The sequence below is a fragment of the Cheilinus undulatus genome, linkage group 21 (assembly GCF_018320785.1).
Source record: "Cheilinus undulatus linkage group 21, ASM1832078v1, whole genome shotgun sequence".
NCBI lineage: Eukaryota > Metazoa > Chordata > Actinopteri > Labriformes > Labridae > Cheilinus > Cheilinus undulatus.
The window spans coordinates 25,047,842-25,065,026 of record NC_054885.1 but is presented as its reverse complement, the minus strand read 5'-3'; the positions used below and the strand labels follow the sequence as shown (position 1 = coordinate 25,065,026).

At 39.4% G+C, this 17,185-nt stretch overlaps 1 protein-coding gene across 6 annotated transcripts in view; it reads right to left on the bottom strand.

Moving 5' to 3' along the window:
- Window positions 1–17,185, bottom strand: part of smg1 (SMG1 nonsense mediated mRNA decay associated PI3K related kinase) — a 247,249-nt gene that overhangs the window by 189,539 nt on the left and 40,525 nt on the right. For 5 of the 6 annotated variants that reach the window (XM_041777927.1, XM_041777929.1, XM_041777930.1 and 2 more), the window contains exons 6-9: window positions 15,059–15,272; window positions 6,306–6,431; window positions 2,359–2,431; window positions 1,730–1,827 (exon numbers count right to left, since the gene is read on the bottom strand). In XM_041777927.1, coding sequence (XP_041633861.1) covers window positions 1,730–1,827; window positions 2,359–2,431; window positions 6,306–6,431; window positions 15,059–15,272 — 511 coding nt within the window. The remainder of the gene's footprint in view (window positions 1–1,729; window positions 1,828–2,358; window positions 2,432–6,305; window positions 6,432–15,058; window positions 15,273–17,185) is intronic. The other variant, XM_041777928.1, reaches the window with a different exon arrangement.

The window sequence follows — 17,185 nt, the reverse complement described above, 5'->3', positions numbered from 1 at the left end:
CGTTTCTCACCCTGTCAGCAAGAACTCTATCCTCCAAGATGACAACACTCGCCCCCACAGAGCAGGGTTTATCAGAGACTACCTCCAGAATTTGGGAGTGGAGAGGATGGAACGGCCTGCCAGCAGTCCTGACCTTAACCCCATTGAACACTTGTGGGATCAGCTTGAGTGTGCTGTTTGTGCCAGAGAGACCAACACAACTACGTTGGCTGACTTGCAACAAATGCTGGTTGAACAATGGGATGCCATCCCACAGCAGTGTGTGACCAGGCTGGTGACCAGCATGAGGAGGAAGTGCCAGGCTGTTGTGGCTGTGTATGGTGCTTCCACACGCTACTGAGGCTCCTGTTTGTTAAATGAATAAATTGTTAAATTGTCAATATGACTTGTTTCTTCAAACTTCAATCATCCAATCCACCAAACACCCAACAAGAGTCAATGGCAGAATCAGCTGTTTGGCATTGGCAGAGAAGATTTGGCACATTTTTCAAGGGCGCAACCCACATACTCAGCTCTGCTGCTCATCCCACAAATGCATGATCCTTACAAATATGGCATCATTTAAAAGGGTAATAAACAGGCTTTCCAACAGTATAAAATTTATTGCCAAGAAGCATCGTTATAACAAAGAAATAATGTACCAAACACAAATTGCCTTACTTTTTGTTTTAAGTTTATTTCTGACTTCATCCTGCCTCAGTTTTTCACTGCTATGATGATTAGTTATTGGGATTTAAATTTCTTTTTGATATTTTTGATCAGTTAATTACCAGTGTTCAGTGAATTTACATGTTCCGCAACATGGCATAAATTAAATGTTGGAGAATGTTTTTAGATAAGCTCATAAACTGAGGTTTAATCATTAGGGTGTATGGCCAGAATAATATATCAGGGGATTATTTATAAAATTATAATTTTAAAGTCCACAGCTCACTAAAGAGAGAGAGAGGGAGCAAGAGAGACAGAGCGATCAGGTATTCATGTACATATCATATCGTATCACATACTGTGTTGACGCACATATGTGCCATGGTAGGGGAGGACCTTTGAAGCAGAAGAAGAAAAGTTCGGGTATGTGTTGAATCTTTTTCTCCTCTGCAGATGGAAGCCAAGAGCCTATCCTAACGACAGGCTGGCTTGTGTTTATCTGCATGTGGCCTTAGTGTCAGCATGAAAGCCTTTAAGTGTCTGCACACACTCACACGGTGGGTGCACTCAAAGACTCAAAACACTTGGCATTTATTTAGGAAAAAAATCCCCCTTTATGTGTAAATCAGCCTCACTGAAACAATCATCTAATCCACAAACAATGGCACCAACAGCTGAGCAAAGTTAGAGGGAGGTATATTTTGTGATGGTAAGAAATTAATCTCATCAAAGTTGCTCACTGCAGCACTCTCTACAGCTGGAATCCACCAGCATTTGGCTGTCAATATCAAGCCTTGCCATTGGTGTGTTGGCTGTTGCATGATGTGGTAGTCACACTTAACATCTCTCAAATATGAGGCCCCCCATGGAGGTAGAAGCCCTGGTCTATAGTTCCAGCTAACCTGTGTATTAATGCACCTTTGTTGGCACGCAAAAAAAGATGAAAACTCGTCCGAATTTTTTGAGTGCCCAAAGGTGTTCTCTTCTGCGTAAAGAGCCGGGTAGCAGACAAACACCTTAGAGGGAACAGTCAGTCATTGCAGTCTGTGTACAGTGCTTTAACACTTAAAAATAACTCTACCTCTGCATATGCCTCCATATCCTCCAAGAACTGCCCCAGCAGGGTGGTGGAGAAGGTTAGATCTGCCACCCAGAACTGTTCCAGACTCTGTAACCAGCCTAAAATCAAACAAGGAGTGCAGAGTGGCAGGAAGGAAGGCACTTGAACAAAAACATGTATTTTTTTACCTGTGGACTGAGGTAAGGTAGTTAAACAAGCATGTTGTCAAAGCAGTGGTACTGTATGAATGAACAGGGCTTGTCGTCATACCCGTTTCCTGGCATTTTAAGCCCACTGACAATTATGTGCACAAAATCAGAAAAAAAAATTTAAGCCTGAAAGCACACTCCTCATCTAAAATAGGAGGCTGGTCATTTTAATAACACAAAAAATTCCACTGATGAATTGTGAGGTTTCAAGACCTTCATACATTAACCTTTTAATTAACTTCAGTTAAGTAAAAAAAATCATGCCAAAGGTAAAGTAATAGCTGCTAAATAGTACATGGTTCAAATGTATGTTGTTACCACAAATGTCAACTTTGTTATTCACAGCAAGTGATGAAAATCTTGTATTCTTATAAACCAATGTAATTTTAAAATCGTCATCATGAAGACATGACAGAATAAAAATAAAAAAATTCAACCTACCTGAAACTTGCTGAGTGACCGACTGTTTCTGTGTGTGGTCAATGTGCCAACCCACCAAGATATCAACTGTGTCCTGCAGGGAATAGATACACACACACACACACACACATATATATATGTATATAGGGATGCACCGAAAATTTTCGGCCGAAAATGGCCCAAAAGTGCATTTTCGGTCGAAAGACTTTTATCACCGAAACAACAAGGCCAAAACACAACATTGTGATGATGCAAGCAAAAACCGCGGCCAGCACGCGCTTGGATCAGTGGTTCTCAAATAGGGGTATGCGTACGTGAACGCACTACAGGGGGTATGCGAGATTTTAAAATACATGCTGGCTATCTAAGAAAAATAGCGCCTTTCTTTGCACATCAGGAGCGACACGTTTTTGCGAGAATATTACGTACATTCTAAAATCATGTTCGTGCTGCGAACATCTGCGGTGTGTTTTCTCTTTTCTCTGATAAACAGTAATATTTACTGAAGCGGAAAATAAAAGGAGGTGTGTTTGCCTCTGTCCTTCACTCCGTGCACAATGCGGCACTTTTACGCACAGCCAGGACATCAGTGCCGTTTCACCTGTTTTATGTTCCAGAATGTTCAGAGGAGTCATTTAGCTGGTTGATCTGGAGCATTTATAAGTCGTTCGTCTGAGGTCAGAGGAGACTATGTTGGTAAATATTTCACTAAAGTCCCGTTAGTTTAGAAACAGCTCCAGCTGTGTGAGTTTCGCTCCAATGAGTGCACATAGTGGTGGTGCCGATTTTTAAGGCAGACGGGAACAAAAACGTCCTCCTCTCCAACACCACCTGATGTTTGATATCTCCTCATATCTGTCTGTATCAGTGCTTGTGTTTTTGCCTCTTTTTTAGTCTGGTAGAGAGGGAGACAGGCAACAGACAGCCAGACATGTCCACATAAGTGCAAATGCGCTATTTAAATATCTGCAGCAATGTCGCACTGCGAAATGATGTTGCAGGTGAGGAAGCTTGCTTTGACTCGCTACAGGTTCTAAATGTAAATTTTGTGTAAATAATTTGCATGATAAAATTGCGTGTAGAGCGTAAGGACCTTAAGTTTATAAACTGGAGTTAATATTTTGTAGGCTCTTAAATTTAATCACCCTGAAACCCCTGAGTCTCCCCCATGGCAGAATGGTTTGAGCCACACTGGCACATGCCTGTCAATCACTGTAATCACAACCTCTCCATTCATAAAAAGGTTTATGATTTATTTTTGTGAAGAAATGCTGGTCTATAACTAAGTTCCTGATTTCAGTTTGAGAAGAGAGAAGTCTTTTTTCATAACTTGTTTATTATTTACAGGTTTTTAGTTCTTTCTAACCCTATGTTTTTATTTCCAAATTGTTCCAGAGAGACCACTGCAGCTGAGCAGAGTTTTGCACACTTCTGGGTTTAAAGCCTTTCCAGTCACTGTTTTCAATAGCTACATTAATTTGAATTCCCACATTTAGAGATGAGAAGATGTGCCATGGCTTTAGTCATGCATTTTTAATATTTAAAATGTATGGAAAATCTAATATTTGTAATTTGAAAGTGTTTATCAGTTACAATTTGATAAATCAGACGGCTATCACAGCACTCTTTAATGTCCTTCTTTTTGGCCAAAAAGCTTTGCGCTGTTAAGGGGGTACTTGGCTGAAAAAAATACTTCACAGGGAGTACATGACTGAAAAAAGGTTGAGAACCACTGATTTAATGTATACATGAGTGCGGTCAAGTTAAACATTTTATTTTGTATTTTATTTTATTTTATATTGTGTATTGTTGGAATGAAGTGCTTAATAAATATTTACATAATTTTGTAATTCATTTATTCTTTGAAGCATTAATTTTAATTTTTGCAATTGCAATTGATTTTAGTGAGGTTAGTGCACAGTCATAGCCATAAATGCAATGGTACTAATAACTGGCATAATAATTTCTTTCGGTGTTTTGGTTTTCGGCCTTGGTTTCCTCATTTTCGGTTTTCGGTTTCGGCCAAGAATTTTCATTTCGGTGCATCCCTAATATATGATGTATATACACAGTATTAAGAGAGACAGAGACCCAGACAGGCAGACAAACAGATATCATAAGATCCGACCTTCATACTTGTCATACTGCCTCCAAAATTTAAAACGATACTTTAGCATTTTGGCAAATTCGCCCATTGCCATAATTCCTATAGTCTTAGTAATAGGTTCGTTACCTTCAGTTGTCGGTGCAAGCTGTTTTTTGATCAGCGCTGCCGAGTTCGGACCTGTTGTGCCAACTCAGTGTAAGCAGACGATATTCCGGCCTTCCCTCATCAAACTCATCAAATACACAATCCAACAACTCCAAAACGCTTTCGTGGACAAGTTGTGACCTGTACATTCATCACGCCATGAAATAATCATGGAACATTACGAGACGGAGATGTTTTAAAGCTAAATGCAAAGCCGGAACTACACTCCAGACATGGTTGCTGCACTGTATCACTCCGCCCAGTGGTTTACTCAAGAAATAGTTCTGAGTATTTGCTTCATGTGTCATAATGTTACATAATTATACGTTATTATTTCATAGCGTGGTGAATGTGCGGGTCACAACTTGTCCACGAGAGCCTTTTGGAGATGTTGGATTGTGTATTTGATGAGTCTGATGAGGGAAAGCTGGAATACCATCTGCTTACATTGAGTTGGCACAGCAGGTCCGAACTCGGCAGCGCTGATCTAAAAATAGCTTGCACCGACAACTGAAGGTAACGAACCTATTACTAGGACTATAGGAATTATGGCAATGGACGAAATTTGCCAAAATGTTGAAGTATCCCTTTAAAACAGCACCACTGAATGGCAGAGCAGGATGAAGGAGCCCACCTTTTCATTGTTAAATCTCTTTCTTTTTTTTTTTTTTTGTGCAAAGAGGAGTTTAACCCTTATGCTGCAGTGGATTTAATTTTGAAGATCAGGACTAGCAGCATAAAGCTGCATCCAAACACTGAAACAGTCTGTCTGTCCGTCAGGTCTTATTTTATTATTTTAAGGCTACTGAGAAGCGCAGTAATGAGTCTCTGATCAAGTTCACAAGAAAAAACGATTAATAAATATTCTTGAGCACAGAGAATGATGCAACCTGTTCAACCTCTTATGTTTATGTCGGCTTTTTTCATAGTGCACATCGTCTTTTCATCACTGTTTCACCTCTCCTGTTTAAATGGGCAATGAGATGAAATTTCTTTTTAGTATAAGAAATAATGTTTAATTTTTCAGGATGCTATATTTGTGTCTATATAATGGATTGACCTAAATAAAAAAAAAACATCTGAATGAAACTTAGACCCAGCCAGGAACAAGGTGAAAAAATTTATAATGGTCTAGATCCAAAATTCAGTCACATGTAGATCACAGTGTTTTCACATACTTACATCAACCATATTCCAACATATCTGGTGTGTTAAGACACAAATTTTGGATTTCACTTTACAGGGTCTTTAAACCACCCAGCAGCAGCGCTGGCCACGCCTATCCAATAGGAAACTGCCTGGGGAAGGCAGTGAGCCCAGTGCATTCTGGGTGTTGAAGCATTTGAATCTTTTGACTGTATTGATCTCTTTAATTTAATGTCTCAGGCTATGATCACTGATTCAGAACATTTTTCATACTGTGTAGACATGGTAGTATCACAAACCAGTATTTCCACTGGTAAATTTGTCCTTTAAATGTAAATTGTTATTAGTTGCACTGTTTTAATCCAACAGTCATGGGATATGCATGTAGGTTGCAAGTAGGTAATTAGTAGCTCAAATATCCCCTTAAGTGAGCTTTAGTGGTTCTTCCCCTATGAGAGCCCCCCATACCACCACCACCACGACTACCACCACCACAGAAAACAACCAAAAGCTTCTCAATGAGGTGGAGGAAAAGAAAACTGATAGGTTAAATCATTGCCAAAATACTCACCCTGAAGTTTGTGCTGAATACATGGGGATAACAGCGAGCTACCTGAATAATACATTTTACACTTTGACACAGCAGCTCTGGGGTGTCCACATTTTCCAGGATGGACTGCAGGTTGCTCATCACCAGCTAAAACACAAAGAATACAAATTAAAAATACACAGATAAAGTAGTAAAGAAAACCATCCACCTACCAAGCCTTGATGCTAGTTGTCACCTAGTGGTTAGTTAATGAGAACAGTCCTTTGTCTCTTGATTATAACTTAAAAGCCGCAACAGAGTGCATGGGGCACTATGTGTTCTGCAAGTTGAATTTGATTCTGTGCAAAAATAGACTTTAGAAGTACAATGTGGATAGTAAATGACACACCAATAAGGGTGTGACAAGATCCCATATCACTACATTAAAACATCACATCATTAATTGTCAAAGTAAAAAACTATCTTGCACTACCAGTGCATAGACAGAGCAGCAGTCATCATGATTGGAGTCTGATATACAGGTGCATCTCAAAAAATTAAAATATCATGAAAAAGTTCAATATTTTTTGTCACTCTTTTCTGAAAGTGAAACCAATATATTATTTAGACTTGTTACATATTAAGTGAAATATTTCAAGCCTTTATTTCTTGAAATTTTGATGATTATGGCTTACAGAAATGAAAAATCAAAATTCAGTGTCTCAGAAAATTTGAATATTCCATAAGATCAATTGAAAAAAGGATATTTTCAACAGAAATGTCAGACTTCTGAAAAATATGTTCATTTCTATGCACTCAATACTTGGTTGGGCCTCATTTTGCATGAATTACTGCATCAATGCAGTGTGGCATGGAGGCAATCAGCCTGTGGCACTGCTCAGGTTTAAGGGAAGCCCAGGTTGCTTTGATAGCGGCCTTCAGGTCATTTGCACTGTTGGGTCTGGTGTCTCTCAATTCCTTTTGACAATACCTCATAGATTCTCTATGGGGTTCAGGTCAGGCCAGTTTGCCGGCCAGTCAAGCACAGTAACACCATGGTCACTGAACCAGCTTTTGGTACCTTTGGCAGTGTGGGCAGGTGCCAAGTCCTGCTGGAAAATAAAATCAGCATCTCCATAAAGCTTGTCAGCAGAAGGAAACATGGTGTGCTCTAAAATGCCCTGGTAGATGGCTGCATTGACTGTGGACTTCAGAAAACACAGTGGACCAACACCAGAAGATACCATGGCAGCCCAAATCATCACTGACTGTGGAAACTTCACACTGGACTTCAAGCAACCTGGATTCTGTGCCTCTCCTCTCTTCCTCCAGATTCTGGGACCTTGATTTCCAAATGACATGCAAAATTTACTTTGACTTGAGAAGAGGACTTTGGACCACTGAGCAACAGTCCAGTTCTTTTTCTCCACAGCCCAGGTAAGATGCTTCTGACGTTGTCTCTGGTTCAGGAGAGGCTTGACACGAGGAATGCCACATTTGTAGCCCATGTCTAGGATTCGTCTGTGCATAGTGGCTCTTGATGCGCTGACTCCAACCTCAGTCAACTCCTTGTGAAGCTCCCCCCAAATTCTTGAATGGATTTTGCTTTACAGTCCTCTCAAGGCTGCGGTTATCCCTTATGCTGGTGCACCTTTTCCTGGCACACTTTTTCCTTTCACTCCACTTTCCTTTAATATACTTGGATACAGGACTCTGAACAACCAGCTTCATTAGCAATGAACTTTTGTGACGTACCCTCCTTGTGGAGGGTATCAATGACTGTCTTCTGGACATCTGTCAAGTCTGCAGTCTTCCCCATAATTGTGTAGCCTACTGACCCAGTCTAAGAGACCATTTAAAGGCTCAGGCAACCTTTACAGGTGTTTTGAGTTAATTAGCTGATTAGGGTGTGACACCATGACTTTCTAATATTGAACTTTTTCACAGTATTCTAACTTTCTGAGACACTGAATTTTGGTTTATCATTTCTGTAAGCCACAATCATCAACATTTCAAGAAATAAAGGCTTGAAATATTTCACTTTATGTGTAACAAGTCTATGTAATATATGGGTTTCACTTTCAGACAAGAGTGACAAAAAATGAACTTTTTCACGATATTCTAATTTTTTGAGATGCACCTGTATTACCATGGAAGATGCGCCAACCACATTAACGTGATTGGTGTGGCAGGTAGTCAGGGTCTCTGCAGGTTTAAACAAATCAAATTTAAGACTTTTTAAGACTATTTTAAGACCATAATAAATACAATTTAAGACCCATTTCACATCCATACTGGCAAAAAGTGAAAAAGACATAAAGGGAAATCAGAGGACCAGATATACTAGCAAAGTATATGTAGGACCATATGAAATCTGTTTTATTTTTTGCCAAATTCCATTTTTCCATTTTAATGTTTTTTAGAATTCAGTTTTTTAACCTTTCCACTAGTTTTACCAGAAAAAAAGTGTGTCTTGTTTATGTAAATGAATCAAATGCTCACTAATTAAATAGAAATAACCTTAAATTTACTGAATAAGGGCCACAGTTGGCCCAGGAGCCATTGTTTGGATAACCATGTAAATAATTATAACCAGTGTAACAGTCACATATTTCCAACATTTCAAGACACACTCACGCGTATAATCACACCCTAACTGATGTTTATAATGCAAATGAAGAAATCCTTCTGTTCTCTCAAACACAGTGATAGTAACTTAACAAGATGGTCACATTAAAGTTAAATGGTTAATAGTAAACCTGTTACCTAAACCTGTATTTACTCTCACAGTCTGTAACAGTCCATGCAGTTTGATGCTGCATTGTTCTACTCCTGGCTGTCATGGTTCTCTCCTCATCTCTCTCCATCCTCACCGTCTGTCCATCTGCCTCATATCAGACCGCTACGTTAAGATATACGTTCCTCTTTCTAAAAAACCCAGCATTTCAGTCAAATTCATTCAATTTCCGCGTTAAATTGTAAATGCTGTTTTTGTTGGCCAATTCCGTCCGTGATTCTGTTATAATAATACATTAATAATACATTTGTAAGACCTTTAAAAATAGTATTTAAGACATTTTATGAGATTTTAAGAGAATTTTAGACATTTTAAGGCATTAAATTCAAATGATTGGATTTTAGACTTTTTAAGACCCCACAGATACCCTGGTAGTGTAGAAACCTTGCAAATGTAAATTAGCTAAATCCCTCTCAATGAAAAAAAAAAAAAATTAAAAAAAATTGGTGCATCTCAATAAATTAGAAAATCATCAAAAAGTGGATTTATTTTGCTAATTCAATTCAAACTGATATATTTCAAGTGTTTTTCTTTTTTTCAAGTTTGACGAATATCTAATGAAAACCCAAAATTCAGTAAAAAAAAAAAAAAAAAAATTCAATAAAAAAACAATTTTTAACACAGAAATGTTGGACTACTGAAAAGTATGATCAGGTACAGCACTCCAAACTTGGCTGGGGTTATTTGGAACCAGCTGGCACGTGAAAAACTGGAAAAAAAAACAAACAAACAACAACAAACAAAACAAAACAAAAAAAAACGGTTCTAAACCAAAAAAGCTGGCTCCCAGCTAGAACCAAAATAGTTGGTTCTTCCTGAGCGTGGGCGTGTCATATTCTAGGTTGTGATGATGAGCAGAAAATGGAGAAGCACCAACGTTCTAAGACTCCAGAACAGAGCCACAACCAGAAACCTGTCTGAAAGCATTAACATTGGTCTTCAGCTGATCTGCATTGTTGGGTCTGATCTCTGGCATCTTCCTCTTCACAATACCCCATCAATTCTCTATGGCAGCGGTTTTCAAAGTGTTAGACGGAGCTCCCCTGGGGGGCACAACAGGACTTCAGGGGTGGGGTGGAACCTTAAACCAGAAAAAAAGGTGATTTGGTTTGCTAACTTCTGGTGTGGGGGCAAAATGAACACATTTACAGTTACGATAGAGTTACTGTTTAAGTTAGGATTTCATGTGCATTGGTGCTGATGATTGCATAAGGCAGTGTAAACCCTGGGGTCATATTGAGACAAAGCACAAAGTCTAGTGACCGAACCAGGGGAATTTTTTGACAGGAAGTAAACAGAATTTTTTGTCAGTGAAGTTAACACTACAACAGCCTCTGCAAGTGCAGGTTAGGGGCACAGACAATGATCAAAAGTGAGTACAAGGCATGGCTTAAGGTCAAGGGTGATCTGCAGTTATGCAATCCTGAATCTACGGCATCGATGCATCCTCATGGTTCCCACTAAATTGTGTAATAGTGTAATAATCAGGTAGTGTTGAAATTAAGTTTATCTTAAACCAAATATTTGCCAGGTATAGATGTTTAAAGACATATGAAAACCTAAATATCGATAATATAAAAATGCTAAAATAAAAATGTTTAAAGATAAGACATAAATGTTTTGAAATAGCATTTTTCCATCTTATTCTTTATGGGGGTGGGGGCCCATGAAATAAATCATTCTCTTTTAGGGGCGGCTCACTGGTCCACACTTTGAAAAGCCCTGCTATATGGGGTTTAGGTCAGGAGAAAGTTTGCTGGCCAATAAAGCACAATGGTCCTAAAACAGGAATTGGTAGTTTGGCAGTGAGGGCAGGTGCCAGGCTCTGCTGGAAAATGTAATCAGCCTCTCCATAAAGCTGGTCAGCAGAGGGAAGCATGAAGTGCTCTAAAACTTTCTGGTAGACAGCTGTGCTGACCTTGGACCTGACAGAACACAGTGGACAAACACCAGCAGGTGACATGGCTCCCCAAACTATCAGTGACTGTGGAAACATTACACTGGACTTCAAGCAACTTTGATTCTATGCCTCTCCTCTCTTCCTCCAGACTCTGGGACCTTGATTTCTACATGATATGCAAAATTTACTCTAAAAAGAGGACTTTAGACCACTGAGCCACAGTCCAGTCCTTTTTCTCCTGAGCCCAGGTAAGATGCCTCTGATGTTGTCTGTGGTTCAAGAGTGGCTTGACATAAGAAATGCAAGAGTTGTGGGCCCTGTTGTGGATACATCGGTGTGTGGTGGGTCTTGAAGCACCAACTCCAGCTGCAGTCAACTCCTTGTGACTCCGTCTTCTATATTTTTTCCAAACGCTTCCTATTATATTAATTACCAAAGAAAATCATTTTACAGGTTTACGCCCATTTCAGACTGGGAGCGTGTGTCACGCGTGTCAGCTCCGGCTCCTGCCAGTGCAGCTTTCGCACAAGGCGAGATTTTGCTGTGTGTCAGGCGTATTTTCCTGCTCTCAAAGCCCTGTCCTTCTTCACAAGTTTTACCTGAATAAACCCCCCTACAAGCTCATTGATTCAGTGTATTGAGGATGTTTGTCGGGAACTATTCAAAACAAAAGCATTCTGTACAGGTGAATTGAGTTTCTCTACAGAAATACTAAACCAGGCTTTTAATCTGAAAAGCACAAACCAGAAAAGCATCCATAGGTGTTTATCTTTCCTGTGACATATTCAACCAGTGTGGGGACATAAAGCTTCACTAATAGTTGCTCATTAGGGAACAACTTTATAAAACAGGCACATTTAAGCTTGTGGCCTTCCTCAGGGTTATCAAGAAACACATTGTAAACATATTCTGTGTGCATATTTGCCACACATGTAAATATGGCTCTCCATTTATCATTTTCCTGTCTAATATGGTCCACGGCCACACGCGGTATGCGGAAAAAATAGGCGAGACTTCGAATTTCTCAATCTTCTGTGCCTGAGCCGGGCATACCAGCCACACAAGACGCAGTGCACATGCAGGCAGTCTGAAAGCCCTGACTTGTTAACATGCAATCAAACTGAAAATCCACGCGTCGCGGTCAAGACGTGCGCGTCATGCTCCCAGTCTGAAACGGGCTTAATAGTTCCATAATATCATTTATTTGGGGTAAAAAAAGACCAAAGATGAGATACTGTTTTCTTTGTTTACCCCCTAAACAGGGGGGTTTATCTGCACCCTCAATTACCGCATAGTTTATATCCCTTATGGAGTGTTTCAAGAAGGACTCCAATTCCACCTGGATTAGTTGTGAATCTGTTCTTTTGGATCGGACTCCCCTGCAAAATTACTCTCTATCTCCTCTGGAAAATTGTCTCCTCTAATTAAACACAGCATTATTCTTAAGAACATAATGAATATTTGGCAATGAATTAGGAACTTAGAGGTGTATAATGATAAGTTTTCATTATTCACTCCTCTCCATGAAAACCCAGATTTTCCCCCAGGCCTTCAGGCTGGTTTCGCTGATTGGAGTTGCTGTGGTATTAAAGTTAATGGCGACCTGGTTCAGGGAGAATCAATCCTCACATTCTCACAAGTAAAAAACAAGTTTGGAGTTCCAAATTCTAATTTCTTCAAATTTCTACAGGTCCATAATTTCATTCAAACTAAGCTAAAGGAGTTTACTGGAGGATTTGCAATTTCACCAATAGAATCCTTATTGATAGATAATGCAAATGTTAAGCTTGTCACTAAATGACTCTGCAAGATTTTTTTGTGGCCTTAAGGTGGAAAACTTTGACAGGGTTATGGGCAGATGGGAATCTGATTTGGGTACTGTTACAGAGCCAGAGGCCTGGAAAGCCCTGTTAAACACACCCCAAGGTATCATTGCATCTAATTCTACATGGGAGAGACAATCTAAGATTTTACACAGACTATATGTTACACCTGAAGCCAGACACAAAATGAACTCAAATATATCAGACCTATGTACTAAATGTCAACCTTCTGTTGGTTCATTGTTTCACTGTTTGCGGAGTTGCCCTTGTATTCAACAATACTGGATCACAATTGTTCACCAGCTTGAAAAAATTTTTAAGCGCTCTCTCCATTTGGGTGCTAGGACTTGTCTACTTGTCTACTCCTAAATGATGAGCTACCTGTCAATTTTCATAACAGGAATCTTCTGCATATCCTTTTACATTTCGAAAATACATTCTAGCAATGTGGATCATGGACAAAGCACCTACACTTAATCAATGGGTGAATGCGGTTACAAGCATCATTCCACAGGAAGCTTTCTCCATAGCCCTAAAGGATAAAACTTTTCTATTTTATCGGACTTGGGACCCTTTCTTTGATTATCTTGGATCCACAAAATCTCCAAGGATGAGACCGGGACTGATTGACATGGCCTGGAGAAAGTGATAGAGACTCACAACTTTATAGGCTATTTTGTTACAGTATACTTTTTTTTTCTTCTTAACTCAAGGTCTGGTATCTAACATAGACTTCCTAAACTCCCATGTTTTTATTTTATTTTATTTTTTTATTGATCTTACCTTTTATAAAAATATCTGAGAGTTATAGAGACTTATTATATATAGAGTTGAGGCTGTTATAGCTGCAAAGGGTGGACTGACGTCATATTAAACCCTATGGATTAAGAATGGGATGTCACTTAAGTTCATATGCGAGTCAAGGCAGGTGAGCAAAAACTTTTGGCAATATAGTGTATATTAAGGCCCCCAAAACAGGCCTTGAATCGCCAGAAAACTGCAGACGATCCAAAAACAATAGGGTCCTGGTTGACCCTCGGTTGGTGCTCGGGTCCTAATTAAAAGATCAAATAAACAAATCTTAAATCCATAATTCAGTCCACTCTAAACATCAAACATGTTATCACAATACAGACCTGAACACATCTACACTCATTACTTGGTCACAGTCAAAGCACTACCTAATGTAATACACAGCATTCCAAATTATTATGTAAATGATATTTTTCTCTAACCTGACACGCCAGATGGATGTGTTTCACAAGGACCCGAAAGGGGCCTACCAGCTCTCTCCCCATGATTCTGGCCCAAACATGACTCTCAGCCTTGTTGGGACATGGTGGCCATCCACCAACCATCCACTACTTTATCCATCCGGGCCATCTAGGGTTGCACAGCACTCATCAGTTAACAAGACTGTTTGAAAATTAGTCTTCATGTATTTCTGGGCCCACTACAACCATTTCTGCTTGTGAGCATTGGTTTGGGGTGGCCAAATAGCAGGTTTATGCATGTCTACAAGCCTCTGGAGGATCCTACACCTTGAGGTACGTAGGACTCCAGAGGCACTAGCAGCTTCAAATACCGGTTTGCTGCTTTGTATTTGCATTTTAGGAGGTGCTGTCTTAATCCCATGAATTTGTCTGGCAGAAACCTTCCTCATTATGCCTTTATCTGCACACACCTGTCTGTGCTCTGAATCAGCCAAATATTTCATCACAGTACAGTGATCAGGCTCCAGTTTTTGTTAAATATCTCATGTTTTCATACCTTGTCCAAGGCATTGCACTATTTGATGTTTTCGACAGCAGACAGATCTTTTTCTGTCCCGTACTGCTTGACCCTGTGGCCTGCTTAATAATGTGGAACATCCATCTTAAGTAGTTTTCCTTCAATTGGGCTCACTTGGCAAACTTATCATCACAAGTGTCTGAGATTGATTTCAGTTATCCAAAGAGCCCTGAGACACAATACCATCCATGAGTTTAATTGAAAAACAAAACACTGAATGTTTATGGCACTAAAATCCAATCTGCATAATAATTTGGAATGCAGTGTAGAATTACAAATGTACTAGGGCTGCTCAATTATGGCAAAAAATCATATCAAATTAAATCCTCATTGTATTGCCATGAGAGGTAGCCAAAGCCAAATTCTGCAACGTGTTTTGTACTGTTCCAGGTCTATTCAGGTTAGTAGTCAAGATTTTGAATTTGAACCAAGTTTACAGACCAAAAAATAAACTAGTTCACACTTCATGCTTTAGGTTGTTTACCTGCATGATATGAGAGAAGGCCTTCCTTTCCCCAGCAGCCTCCAAAGCACGCTGTGTTGCCACCAGATACAACAGCTTCACCTCATCACGGTTGCTTGTAGTAAACTTTAGAAAGAGCCATTTGAAGATTCGCTCAGCCTCGTAGCTGAGCACTGTGCAGAGGAGACCAAGGCAGGCTGCAGCATCCTGACGTAACTCCCACAGTAGCTTACTGCTATAAATATCAAAAGCATATGCAAGAGAACCATATGTTAGGGACCTCTTGAAAAATGCAGGAAAAAAGCAATAAAAATCATTTGAATAAAAGCTTATAGAATGCCCAGAGCCCTGAGCCCTATGCAGAGGGCTACACACATAGCTAACACCCACCTCCCCAAAAATGTAACAATGCAGAAGTCATCTTATGACAGGGTCCACATGTGAATTTATGCAGTGTGTGTGTGTGGCCCATCAGTGGACAAATGAGGGGGCACTGATCAATGCAGTGGCTGAAAACAGTCATTAAAATAACAAGCCCTGATATATTTGCATTTCAGCCAACATCGCCCCTCTAAAATCTATCACAGATCACTCCAGCCTCACACACTAGAAAAAATTATATAGAAAAGCCCATGACAGTCACCAACCCCTCAAAAACAAAACTGACTTGCCATATTTAAACGGGCCTCAAAGAATCACAAAGACCAATCATTTAAGAGGTTTATCAGACCATAATGCGATTTTTCTCTCTTGAAAGCTCGCTAAACACAAGCTCATAAATTAACTAAATATATATATATATATATATATATATATATATATATATTATAATGTAACATGCTACTTTGTCCCAAAAAACCAACAACAAAATCTTGATTTGACAATAATTGAAGATGACTGGGATAATATATTGCTTTCTGAAAATGTGAGCCATAGCTGTGATTACTTTAAAATAAAATCCAAGAAGCTATTAGCACTTTCTCCAGCAAAGAGGGGTAAAGAAAAAAGATGCAATCTGTCATGGCTTAACACAGACTGTTTGAAGCTAATGAAGATTAAAGATCAATTTAAAATAGTTTTAAGGTCAGGCCTGATTACAGAGAGACAAAAAATCATACTAGCCAAAAAAAAAGGTAACACAGGCACTGCATAAAACTAAAGCAAAATTCAACTAGGGCTGCAAGCAGTAATGAACGGGCCCTCGCAACTTTGCACAAGTCAGGGTTTGACGCACAATGGGCACCAAACCCCCCCACGCATGAGCAGAGTGACAGCGCGCACCTCAGTGCTTCATTTATTCCTTTATCAAAACGGTTCTGTAATTAAAAAAAAAAAAAAAAAAAAAAGGTTATAGGGAGGCGTTTGCAGGAGCTCATGAAGTGATTAACAGGTGAGCATATTTATCATAGAAGTAAACATTTACTTCAGGACACAGGTGCAAATGATGTTTTTCTCTTTTTCCTCTCCACACAAACGTGCGCTTTTTACTCTCTCTTACCTCCACTCCTTCCAAAGCCATTATTAAACATAATAACCTATCATCATAAAGGATATTGGCATCTTTAGTAATGTCCACTGGCTTTTAAACAGATAAAGATTGGCCTTGAATATTATTTCCTTGCAACGCAACAATGCCGAGCTCCGTCCTGCCACGAGTTCACTTTATAGGAAGCTTCTAAAACTTTAGGGACTTCAGTGCCTAAAGTAATCAATTAGTATTGATTAACTCAATCTATTTAACATCCAAAGCAGTAAAAATAAGTCTGAACGTTTTTAAAACCGTGGCGTTGCTGCTGCGTTATTAGACTTCATGACACAGCACTGATGGCATGCCATGGCGCATGAGTTTCTCTTTGTGCAGGTATGTATGCATGCATTCTTCGTTTGCCAAATTGGCCCGACATCATTAACAGAAATTCTGTCATCACCTCTGAAGTATCTTCATACACAGACACAGTGGTGCTACTGTTGGAATGGACATAAACTCTCAAGGCATTTTTTTATAAAAGTGCGCTTTTTTCCCACAGTCCTGTCTTCATGGCGATAATTAAGCAATAACGTGGCTATTTATTAATGCCCCGGTATATGATATTATACTTCCTAGCTGGAACTGACTTTAAGTTGAAGCCTCTGTTTTCACACCTTATA